This window comes from Cibotium barometz, chromosome 48 (assembly GCF_041138505.1).
Source record: "Cibotium barometz isolate CiBa-2024 chromosome 48, ASM4113850v1, whole genome shotgun sequence".
Lineage (NCBI taxonomy): Eukaryota > Viridiplantae > Streptophyta > Polypodiopsida > Cyatheales > Cibotiaceae > Cibotium > Cibotium barometz.
Genome location: NC_141093.1, coordinates 9,100,727 through 9,112,999, shown reverse-complemented (window position 1 = coordinate 9,112,999; position 12,273 = coordinate 9,100,727). Strand labels below are relative to the sequence as shown.

Below are 12,273 nucleotides of genomic sequence, written 5' to 3'. Positions count from 1 at the left end.
TGTGTTCGTGGTCAATGGAAATACACAAGTTGAAAATGGAAATGCTCGGATTACCTTCATAAGTGCTTTGATTGATACATTTTTCACTTATGATATTATAGGTATTCAAACATTATTCTATTTATTTTCTTTGTATGGTACCTAATTTAAAGGCTTATATACTAACTTTATATTTTTTTCGAAGCATAGTTTATTCTTCCAATAGCTATAGTTGGTTGTGGAGATAAGAAGGTGAGAGAGGCCATTTACAAAATGGGAAGCTTGGTGAGGTATAAATCTTCTCTTGAATTCACAATTTAAGTTACATTTAGTATTTAGTTTTCTCATGCAATCACAACTTATGTATGATAAATAGCATGCATGATTGCTATGTATATAGGTATATATTGTCAAAGGAGATAGATCCTATATCTATTGAGATGGCTCATGTCAATGCTATTGAGGCAGTGTGTATGATCGAGAGGAGAACTTTCCTAGAACAATACAAAGGTTCATGAAAACCTTAAAGAACTTTGTGAGACAAAGCGAAAGGCTAGAAGCAAGCATGTTGATGGTTGATGCAAAAGTCTCCTATGTATATCTCAGAACATCTCTCTCAAATAGATCCTTCCATGCCACAATTGTGGAGTAATGAGGAGGATGACTGACTAATCACTAATGTGCCACAAGAAAAAGGAAGGCAATGAATCAAATATGATAAAAGTAACACTTTTATAATAAAAAAATAATCTTTTATGCATGAAAATTAAAAATGATAAAAGTAACACTTTTATAATAAAAAAATAATCTTTTATGCATACTTTTATGCATGAAAATTAAAAATGATAAAAGTAACACTTTTATAATAAAACATAATCTTTTATGCATAAAAATCCATTTTGATGAAAGTAACACTTTCATAATAAAAGAAAATTATTCCTTTATGCATAAAATCTATTTCGATGAAAGTAACACTTTCATAATAAAAAGAAATTTTTTTCTTTATGCATAAAAATCTATTTTGATGAAAGTAACACTTTCATAATAAAAGAAAATTGTTCCTTTATGCATAAAAATCTATTTTGATGAAAGTAACACTTTCATAATAAAAGAAAATTGTTCCTTTATGCATAAAAATCTATTTTGATGAAAGTATATCACTTTCATAATAAAAAAAATTATTCTTTTATGCATAAAATAATAATAATCAATATGCATTTTCTATGCATGAAAATGACACTTAGAGTGTAGAATTGATAGGAATTACTCTTTTAGCATAATAAAAGATAATTTTTATTTCTAAAAATTTTGCCTACAAATAAGAAATAAGAATCCTAGAAAACCTACAAATATCTTGAGCCGAGGCTCTGCAACATTACCTAACAAAGGAAAAAAATCTCATGGAAATGCTTCTTGTGTATATGCCTCAGTGCGCGACACCGATAATGATGCCTCAGTGCGCAACACCGATAGTGATGCCTCAGCGTGATGGTGGCGTGCCGTGTAGCTGGGCCGAGGCTCTGCTTCAAACGTGTGATAAAACGCAAATGAATAGCTGCGACCACATCTGCCCATCGAGAGAATATGGCTCTCGTGCGCGAGATTTCGCTGCGTGCTTTCGTGGTGCTCTTCTTCAGACTGGTATTGTATTGCTCACGCTAAAACGCGTCACTAAGCGATGTGATTACTGATAAGACTCGGTCAATTAGAGCTTGTACATGATGATTACTGATTATGCTTGATATCTGATCAATCACGCTTTGATGGTGCTCCAGCTGCTGGCCGATGTAGCGTGTTCATATCTCGGGAGTTGGCTAATGTATCTACTTGTGGGAAGACGGCTTCTGAGAAGAGGGCTTGCAATATCTAATCAAGGTGCTCTAAGTTTACTCTTAAATGCCACATGTTAGTGCCACTTGCTTACAATCACTAATTAGGTTTACAGTTACTATGCATGCAGATAGCATTAATGACGCGGGAAGCGGGCTCAAAGTCATACTCTGCGGGCTTTCGCGGTCTGGAACATCATCTCTCCAGCTTGCTATGGGCACTTTAGGGTTCCCATGCTTCCATGGCACGAATCTCTTGAAGCCTAGCACTTCCAAGCTTTTCTTGAAAGCCATGTCATCAGGTAGAAAAATTGCAGGAGACTGTAGACATCTAGTTAATCTAATTAGCTCATTACGATATTGTAATTTGCGCTCATCGCCAACCATCCCTTGTACATATTAATTGTTCTGTTTGGTACCTCATCGATGCTTAATTATGTACCTTCATGTGCAGAGCATCTAGGTGATTGGCAGCGCCTTGTACAAGGGTATGCTGCCATCGCGGATTTTCCTGCGGCCTGTTCTTATAAACAATTAATGGAGTTGTACCCTCATGCTAAGGTTATCCTCAATGTACGAGACCCTGAGAAATGGTACAAAAGCCTCTCACAAACAATGCTACTGGTGTCACATAATGGTCCGTTTACTCTTCTTTACCAAATCATACGCCCATACACCTACCAATGTGTAAGCACTGGCCTCTACCAAGGAATCATGAAGGGGAAGCCTGAGGACAAGGAATTCGCAATAGCAGCGTACCAGAAGCACATAGAAGAGGTAAAGCAGCATGTGCCACCAAATAAGCTTCTCGTGTATGATATTGAAAAAGATGGAGGCGGATGGGCCACATTGTGTGATTTCTTGGAAGTTCCTACACCCGACCTCCCCTTTCCTTCCATTAATGACCGACAGTCTTTCCAGCGCATATACAGGACAAGTGCCATGCTTTATGGCATCGTTCTTGCTTCCTATGTCGGTTGTCTCTCTTGTACAATTGCTTTCCTCCTCAAATGTTGGTAAAGCACCCCCGCCCCCGCCCCCGCCCCCGCCCCCGCCCCCCGTCCCTCCCTCAAATGCAAATTTTTTTTTGGTAAAGAATCTCCCTCTTTCTCTATGTGTGTGTCCATCTACCATATCACTATGCATCACCGCATCATGTGTAAAAATATCATCGTAAACATGAGAAGAAACATGTCTATCATCAACCACATAATTGTCCTCCTCGAGAAAATAAAAAATCACGTCATCATCATGGATATCATACTCCATAAATCTGATAATGCAATTCTACAAACTTGACATGAAGGAAAGTGAACCTTTAATCACACACTTGAACAAATACAAAAGCATTAAGCAACAACTGGCAGCCATTGGCAAGAAGGTAGAGGATGATGAGGCACTAGCAGTGCTTCTAAAGAGTGTGGATAAAGGTGAATATGAAAACATTGTAGCAACCTTAATGAATGTATCCGAATTGAAGCTCCATGAGATAGAAGGAGCTCTACTAGAGCAAGAGACTAAGGTCAAAGAGAAGAAATGGCTGGACTCAACAGCTGGAGAGGAAAAAGCATTCTTCACCCAAGGAGGATTCTTACGAGGACAAGGAAGAGGCAGAGTAGGAGGAAGGATCTTCACTTGCCACAACTGTGGGAAGCCAGGACACATGGCAAGAGACTACTACAGTAAACCCAGTGGAAAAGGAACGACATCGGCAAACTTCATGGAGACCTCTAAGGAAGTGGAGTCAGATCATCTTTTCTGAGAGAGAGAGAGAGAGAGAGAGAGAGAGAGAAACCCCACAACCCAATGTAACCTACCCCCCAACAGAGTAAAACCACCTTTGAGCCACCGATGATGTAGGCTCGATGTAGGCCATGTGGTAGATGTATGTGTGAGCACTTTATCAAGGTCATGAGCACTTGTAGTAGCCTTGGACACATAGAGAGAGAGAGAGAGAGAGAGAGAGAGAGAGTGTCAAGGACTATGAGTTTAGGGACTTGAGGCACTGGTCGCGGGCTACCAAGTAAGAGGGAAACTTGGTATAGGGTCCAGGTGTACTAGGATTATTCACTTGAGGGGAGGTGTTGAAATATACAAGTGAATAGGGTGTGTGCGGGAACAAGCCCTTAGCAAGAGGCTGTAAATGAGAATCTGTAAATGAGTGAGAAGCAGTGAAAAGGTGAGACTCGTATCTACTAGGAGAGAATAAAGGGTAAGGGCAACATGAGAAGATTTAGGATGTGTGGAGATATTCTGGGAAAAGTGAAGAGGTGGAGAGAATCAAGCAAAAGAGGTGGAGTGAATCAAGGAGAGATCAGTGGGATTAGATGCTTGGATGTAAACTCTATAAATTGAGACATTGGCCTAATGAGAATTTGCTGGTTTTTTTATTATCCATGCCTACATTAAGCTATCAGTTAATTGTTTACTAATCTCAGCTTAATCATCGTCTAATCTCTTTGTTAATGATGTTGATTCTTGCATTTGATCCACCATAGCTCATCACATTGCTACAAATTTAATAGGCATCTGGAGCAATATGGGAAAGTTGGAGCACATTGCTACAAATTTAATAGGCATCTGCATCATGCAATGAAGATTTTGTGACTAAGGCATAATCATCATGAGCTAATTTAGCCTCTTCTTCTACATCAGATGAAGCAACACCAACTAAAAATTCTCAATCAGAGTACCAAGAAGCATCCGAAATGACAAACAAGAGGCGGGAAGATCACTGCATGTCACTGTTAAAGCATAGCCATCATGTGCAAAATTGGCTTCCTCTACATTGTCAGTGGTAGTTGCAGCAAGACCTTGTTGCTTCTTCTTCTTCTCACTCTGTTTCCGCTTTCAGCATTCCTCAATGACATGACTAGGTTTCCAATAGTAGTTACATCTCTTCTTCTCATATTTCTCCCCTTTGGGCTCTGAAGGATCTCAATGAGCTGGTGCTTTACCCTTAGGTGTAGCACGAGAAGGAGCCCCATATTTTCCTTTGCCATAATGGGAGGCAGCAACAGCCTGATCGGAAGCAAGCATGTTGTTCCGATTCGAACGAGACTACTCTTCTTGTAACAAGAGAGCTACAAACTCATCAAATGTGTACAAATCTGTATTCCTCTTTGTTAGGAGGCAAAGAGTGGTAGCAAGTCCTTGATAGGATTAAGGAAAGCCATTGAGAACTGTAGAGACAAGAGAAATGTCAGGAATTACCTTATCAATATTAATCAACTGCTCTCTCAAATCCTTAACATAGGTGAGATATCCATAGATTCACCCTCTGCAATCAGATGCTCCAAGTCAAGCTTTTTCTGTAAATAGGAAACTCGAGCTTCATTTTGCAGATTTGATACAGAAAGGCAAGTATATCCCATGCACTTTTAGAAGAAGTACATGAACGGATATGAAGTATGGCTTGTCGTTTGCAGGGGAGAGCAATGAAGGCATGCGCCTACGCGCATCTTTAGCATCCCATCTAAGTTGTTCTACTGTAGGAGGAACATGTGTAGGCGCTACACTTCCACTAGAATCAGACTCACTGGTTCCAACAGCGGATCCGCCTGACATGCTGACATCGGATGCGGGTTAAGTGAGCTCCATATACATTCTTTGCCACCAGTACATGCCTCATCATATATGCCCACATGGGATAGTTGGTGCCATCCAACTTGTCCTCAATGGACAACATGCCAAACAAATCACTGGTGTTTCCGAACATTTTACGCAGCAAAGGAATGTGTAAACTAAAGTATATCTGACATAAGCGTAGTAGCTTCAAGTGACTTAGAGTACCTTAAATGTCTACTCAATACATGTGCAATCGACACGATGTAAACATTATAAATTGATGCATTGGCCTAATGAGTATTAGCTAGTTTTTGAGTATCCATGCCTACATTAAGCTATCATCACTAATCTTATCTTAATCATCATCTAATCACTTTCCTAATGATGTTGATTCTTGCATTTGATCCACCATAGCTCATCACTTTGCTTACATTTCAACATGGTATCAGAGCCTAGCTTAGGATCCATCCAATTTATGACCTTATTTATCTTTCTAATTAAGATTAAGAGATAATCAAAATTTTAAGCTCTTTTTAACTAAACCCCTGCACCCCTAGCTGGTGGAAGGGCTTCATCTCCCTCTAGCCTCAACATTAGGCAAAGAGGTCTTAGGCACACATAGCCAGCTCATCCACACTCTAGCCCATCATGTCAGATCATCAAACCGTCGCCGGCTACTCCTGATTTTTGTCGATTTGCAAGTGCCAGAGTTCTGAAGTAATTTGCAAATCTTGTCTCTCACAAATGGAATTGGTCTAATTCCTCTTGGCCCTAGAGGTTTTCAAGGGTGCTCTACATGCTGGTGATCTCAAATTTGTGAAATTCCTCAAGGAGAAGTGGCATCAAGATCTGTAAGATCTGCATCAAATCTGCAAGTGACTTTGGTAAAACAGAGATTAAGCATTCAATGTTTGGTCAAATCTTTTGTTTCTTGGCTTGATCCTCTACTAGACTAATTGATATTGATTCCTTTGAAAGGATTTGAGCTCATTTGAACTCTTAGGCCCCAGATCTGGCCTCCTCGCACACTCTATTTTTTACACACAAAATAGGAGATTATTTTACTAATCAATGATTAATCAGTACTAATCACTGTATTTTGGTGCAATTGAGGGTTCAAATTTACCATTGGGTATCTAATAAAGATCCCTATAACTTCATATTACAATTTGGAGATGGTTTGATACTCCAACCATTCAGTACAGAGATCAGCTACACTTGGCTTTATGTAGTTTCTGGTGAATAGTAATCATCATCTTGCATTTGCCCCTTGGTTAATGCGTGCAAATCACACTCAAATTCAAGTTATTCACAACCAGTGTTGCATTTGGGAATGTAAGAATGAATGCTATATGCATTATGTATTGGGCACACATGGGTGATTACATCATTGTAAAAATGGGATCAAACACTACCCTTGTCCAGAATAAGGCAAGAGGTAAGACCTCCCACATAGATTTGGGTTTCCATTGCATAGTTAAAAAAATGACACAAGATAAACATCAAAAGCACAAAAGATATATCAACAATACATTAAAACATCACATGGAGCAAGAGCTGAAGGTCAAGCTCGTGGCCCCAGCCATGAAAGAAGAAGAACATCTCTATTTAAGAGGAGGATCAACACCAAGAAGAAGAGCTAGACGAAGCATTGAAGGAAGACATGGACGCATGAAGAGAAGCTGCCACAACAAGAAGACTGAAGACAAGAGAAGATGTGAGACTCCAAGAAGTGATGAGCCATGTGAAAATCTGTAAGGAAGAGAGATAGAAACCCCACAACCTGATGTAACCTATCCCAATAGAGTAAAACCACCTCTAAGCCACCAATGATGTAGGCCATGTGGTAGATGTATGTGTGAGCACTTTAATCAAGGTCACAGGCACTTATAGTAAGCCTTGGACACATAGAGAGAGAGAGTGTCAAGGACTATGAGTTAGGGACTTGAGGCACTAGTCTCGCGGGCTACCAAGTAACAGGGAAACTTGATATAGGGTCCAGGTGTGCTAGGATTATTCACTTTAGGGGAGATGTTGAAATATACAAGTGAATGAGTGTGTGCGGGAACAAGACCTTAGCAAGAGACTGTAAAAGAGAGTCTGTAAATGAGTGAGTAGCAATGAAAAGGTGAGAGGTATCTATGGGGAGAGAATAAAGGGTAGCATGAGAAGTTCTAGGATGTGTGGAGATATTCTGGGAAAAGTGAAGAGGTGGAGAGAATCAAGCAAAAGAGGTGGAGTGAATCAAGGAGAGATCAGTGGGATTAGATGTTTGGCATCTTGTGGATGTAAACACTATAAATTGAGGCATTGGCCTAATGAGTATTAGCTGGTTTTTGAGTATCCATGCCTACATTAAGCTATCAGTTAACTGTCACTAATCTTATCTTAATCATCATCTAATCACTTTGCTAATGATGTTGATTCTTGCATTTGATCCACCATAGCTCATCACTTTGCTTGCATTTCAACAAAAGTGCCTTGTGCACTCTTGAATGAGCGTACCCCATTACACACCAACTGCCCATGCCTGCGTTTATTAAAAAAGTGACTGCCCATGCATGGGTGCCCTCTTTACACACCGCCCTTTACACAATGTGCATCTTCACTAGCATGTTAACCTGCGTATACATGCAACATGTAAAGAGCCTGAGTCAATGCATGCCTACTCCCAATCTGGTGCTCACAACACATACGATACAAGTGCAAGTGTAAGTGCTCCTACTGTCTTACTATACTATGGAAGAATGAATTGGTAATCAATGATCACTTACCCACATACTTACATGCTTCACCCCGTAACTTACAAGATGCTCCCAAACTTCATCAATACTCTGTAAAAGCAATTTCCTTCCATACACATAGAGAGTTGGGGACTTGAACCCCATCACCACAGTGATTGTGGTGGCTACACCCTGCTCTCTTCAAGAGGAGGCGAGGGGATGAACTAGATTTATCTTACCCCCTCCCCTCCTCCCATCTACAAAAAAAGAATGAGAATCAATAGGCATATGAGATTTAAAAACCAAATAAACATCCTAATTAAATAATCCAAAAGATGTTTGGGAGATATTTTATAAAGCCTACAAAATATGATGTCTTAGAGATAAACAAAATACCAACATTGTGTCCAAAGTCATAACATCCAAGCACTATTTCATCTCCTACTCACTATTGTCACTCTCATCAGCCGAGTCATGAATCACCAAATACAATTCTCACATTTGTCCTCTCTCTCTCTTTATACATAACTCTAGCAAGATTGTCTCTCCTTGCAGCGCCCCCAAGCTGGGATGAATCAAGCTGTGCTGTTTTTTTGATGATTATACCCTCTGCACAACTGCTAAGGTCTCGGTCTGCACCAAAGCTGTAACCTCAGCAAGACCCACTTGCAGCCCATTCTGAATGATTGGATCCAAAGCCAATGCATCATTGTTTGCTCTCTCCACCTCCGTTTGTGCCTCTCAAACCCAGCCCTCATCGAATGAATATCCATGCACAATGCACATGTTATGAAGGACCAAACAAGTGCTAACCATCTTCGGCACATTCGGCAACAATAACATGATACATCTCTTCAATAAAATACAAAAGCGGGCTTTCAGCATTCCAAAATCCCTCTCCACAGGCATCCATGAACTAGATTGAATGTAGTTCCAAAAGTACCGCTCAGGAGATAATCCATCTTTACTTCCTTTAAATGGAGGAAGCATCCAAAACCTTGCAGGGTAAGCACAATCACCAAGTAAACAATAATTGCCTAGGCTATTTGATTCACACCTCTATCCTAGATCACTTCTTTGGAATACCTTCCAATCATGCATAGAACCTGCCCAACCAATGTCATAATCCCAAACCAAGCAGTTAGAAGCAACGGTCATCTGCAAAATTATAGAATGAAACCCCTTCCGATTAAAGTAGTCCTTATGGTGCACATGAGGGGCAATAATTGGAACATGGCTACCATCCACTGCACTAATGACAAACGGAATGCCATGTATTGCCTGAAATCCTTCAGCCATGATACGCATTCTATAAGAAGAAGGCCATTTAATGTACAGGTCATGAAGACCTGATGTGGAGATTGCATCAGAGAATGAATGTACAGGTCATGAATGATCTTCTAGCATGAAGATGTGGAAACCCCATACAAATCTGCTATTACTTGTACGTTTAATCATGTAGCTAGATGGTGCAAAGCCACACATACACGCTTCTCCACACTAATTGCCTTTCGATAGTTTGTGTTAGACTATTGTAAACAAGGAGCAAGCTGTGCAGTCAAGAAGTGAAAAGTTTCCTTGCTTAGGCAGATCCTACTCTTGAACATTCTGTCTGAGTAGCTTCCAAGCAAACCACACTCCATAAAAGTTTGGGGTCTAGGATAAGCCCAACATGACTGCCACTCATGTCTTCCCTTCTAGCAATCCGAGCCTGTTGTGCAGGCCAAACTCGAGCCATGCACTAACTCAGTATGGATACATGTTGCATGCATAAATCGTCCTCACACCATAATATGAATCCATCATCTTAATCATTGCAATCAGAGAAATGATGATTGCAATGAGACAAAGTATGAGAATTAACTTGTCTTCCATCCTCTGCAATACATGGAAGAATGGCTAAATTTCTATGATTACATAACATTAGTGTATTTACATGTTAAAACTTGAAATTAGCTGAAAATTTGAAGTGTTTCATTACATGATGGCAAATTTCAATGACAGTAAACATGTTAAAACACCATAATTTGCAGAGATAACAAAGTGAGATCACTGCTTTTTAAAACTTTTCACTACATCCAAAAGGCCAGTCACAATTGAAGTAAGCTGGCCAAGCATTTGCAACTTTTGGGCTTCTGCTGCCTTGCAATCCGCAAGAGAGTTTTTGTGCTGATCTGCCATGACTTTGGCTGTGCTGGCCATGTCAACAAGGGAATCCTCAATCTTCTGATCTTTTTGTGGTCGTAGATTGGGAACATTGCTCTTTGGTGCTTCTGTTTTGATAAAGGATTGTGTACCCTCTCCTTCGTCTACTTCCCCAATTGGGCCATCGATGTTACCACCCACAGCTGAAGCATGGGTGAAGCTAACCATGTTTGCCCGATTGTGCATGTACTCATCAATGATATCAAACCATTGACATGTTACCCTTACGATCATTTCTAGAGATCAAATTATGGGCCTTGTCCTTCTTGTAGTCTGCATACACATGACCCCATTTCTTTCTACAACTTTTAGAGTCTTGTCACACTCTGGGAATAGCCCTGCAAGTTGAGTGGCAACTTTAGACCATAGATCAACCCCTTGCTTTGGAGTTTTCCAAACTCATCGTGCATTGAGCCCCGAATGTGAATGAGCCGAACAACCCATGCATCCTTCCAAACCTCCCTCTTTCGTGTTTGTTCATCTATATTGGTCTTTGGTGTAGATGCCTTTCTACCTCTCTTGGTCACGAGAGCTTTGTTGGAAACTTCAACCTCCTGCACCTCTGCATCATCTGATTGTTGGACTCTACGTTTTACTAGAAGTTTTTTTGGAGCAAAAACCCCATCCACATCACTTCTCCCTTCCCGAGTCAAAGATGAGATTGTGAGGGTTGCAGACTTTGATGCAAAGACTGGTAACCGATTGGGTTGGGCCGTTGGTTGGGTGTAAACGCAAACGGTGAACCACCGAAAGCGGACAAAGGAAAGTAGGATGCCTGAGAATATTGGGAGTATAAGGGCATGTACTCGTTGTCTTGCGAGTTCTAGGAATCCATTCGAGGATTACTGGAACATCAAAATAAAGGGTTCAATTAGATACTAATCAAAGCACTTAATGATGATTAACCATAATCAAAGAAGATGCAAATCAAAGAAGATGCGTGCAGATTAAAACACCTAGTATCTATTAGATGCTAATCAAAGAAGATGCTAATCAAAGAAGATGCTAATCAAAGAAGATGGTCTATAGATGGTATAGACATTGGGTATATGCAACATGTGGTTAACATGTATATGTTAAGAGCCTTTCTGCACAATGATGGTAAAATCAAACTTCATTAGAAGCCATCAAGTGATCCTAAGCCATTGGCCTACCCAAAACACACATGGCTTGTTTGAAAGGTAAAGAAGTGTTTGATGGTGTATAAAAAATACAAAATTAGTCAACCAAAGATAATGACAATACTGTCATTCAAATGGAGACTAGCAAAGCTAACAAAGAATTGATGTTATGCTATGCATTCGATTGCAAATGTTGAAGCATCTATGTCCAATACATGCAACATTTGAGTATTATACATGTGTTGATAATCGGAAGCACATGCAGCAATAGAGGAATACAAAACATGCAGCAAAAACAATAGCATGTTGTAGAAAATACAGAAATATGGAGTACCTGTGTCAAAACATATCTAGTCCCGGAGCAAACATAACTGTGTAAACAAATACAAAACATGTGTGAGACCCCTCTGTCCCCTCCGTGCACTGGATTCCCGGTTGCTAGTAGCAGAAGTAGCTCCCTCTTGTGGGGGGCAGGGTTTCCCACTCGGGGCCTCACCCTCGAATGTCCGGACAAGAGACTCATATGGTGGTCATTTCGAAAACCGAAACTGAGAAAATTTCCCATGCCCGAAAAACGGGGATGATTCCACCTTTTTGATTTTCTTAACGAATTTTCTAACGGGTTCAAGAGATTAAACTATCCTTCACCTGAATAAACCAGATAGAAGGAAAACTATCACTGACTTAATCTGAGGAAATCAACGCTTTTTTCCTAATCGAAATATCAAGCACAGCCGTTGATCTACTCATTTGAGAAATTCTTCAGGGTTTTATTTAACTACTCGAATTCTAAGTGTATTCCTATTATTTCAATTTAATTATTAAAACTCCACTGATTCCAGCCTAACC

At 40.1% G+C, this 12,273-nt stretch overlaps 1 protein-coding gene across 2 annotated transcripts; it reads left to right on the top strand.

The window, feature by feature from the left end:
- The first annotated feature begins 1,390 nt into the window (after positions 1 to 1,390).
- Positions 1,391 to 2,922, top strand: LOC147610787 (ava biosynthesis cluster protein M-like). 2 transcript variants are annotated; one of them, XM_086785158.1, is made up of 4 exons: positions 1,391 to 1,620; positions 1,755 to 1,854; positions 1,925 to 2,110; positions 2,263 to 2,922. In XM_086785158.1, exons 1-4 carry the CDS (start codon positions 1,564 to 1,566, stop codon positions 2,826 to 2,828), a joined length of 909 nt encoding a protein of 302 aa, XP_086641284.1. In that variant the 5' UTR covers positions 1,391 to 1,563; the 3' UTR covers positions 2,829 to 2,922. The 2 variants fall into 2 exon arrangements, with proteins under 2 accessions (XP_086641284.1, XP_086641286.1); XM_086785160.1 differs by having other exon boundaries at positions 1,397 to 1,620; positions 1,940 to 2,110.
- The last annotated feature ends 9,351 nt before the right edge of the window (positions 2,923 to 12,273 follow it).

What these genes read in the sequence shown, in the direction of transcription:
- LOC147610787 (XM_086785158.1), top strand. Translation starts at nt 1,564, where the DNA reads ATGGCTCTCGTGCGCGAGATTTCGCTGCGTGCTTTCGTGGTGCTCTTC. An exon ending in TGGTGCTCTTCTTCAGACTG is followed by an intron (nt 1,621 to 1,754) that starts GTATTGTATTGC and finishes ATGGTGCTCCAG; the next exon opens with CTGCTGGCCGATGTAGCGTG. An exon ending in CTTGAAAGCCATGTCATCAG is followed by an intron (nt 2,111 to 2,262) that starts GTAGAAAAATTG and finishes CTTCATGTGCAG; the next exon opens with AGCATCTAGGTGATTGGCAG.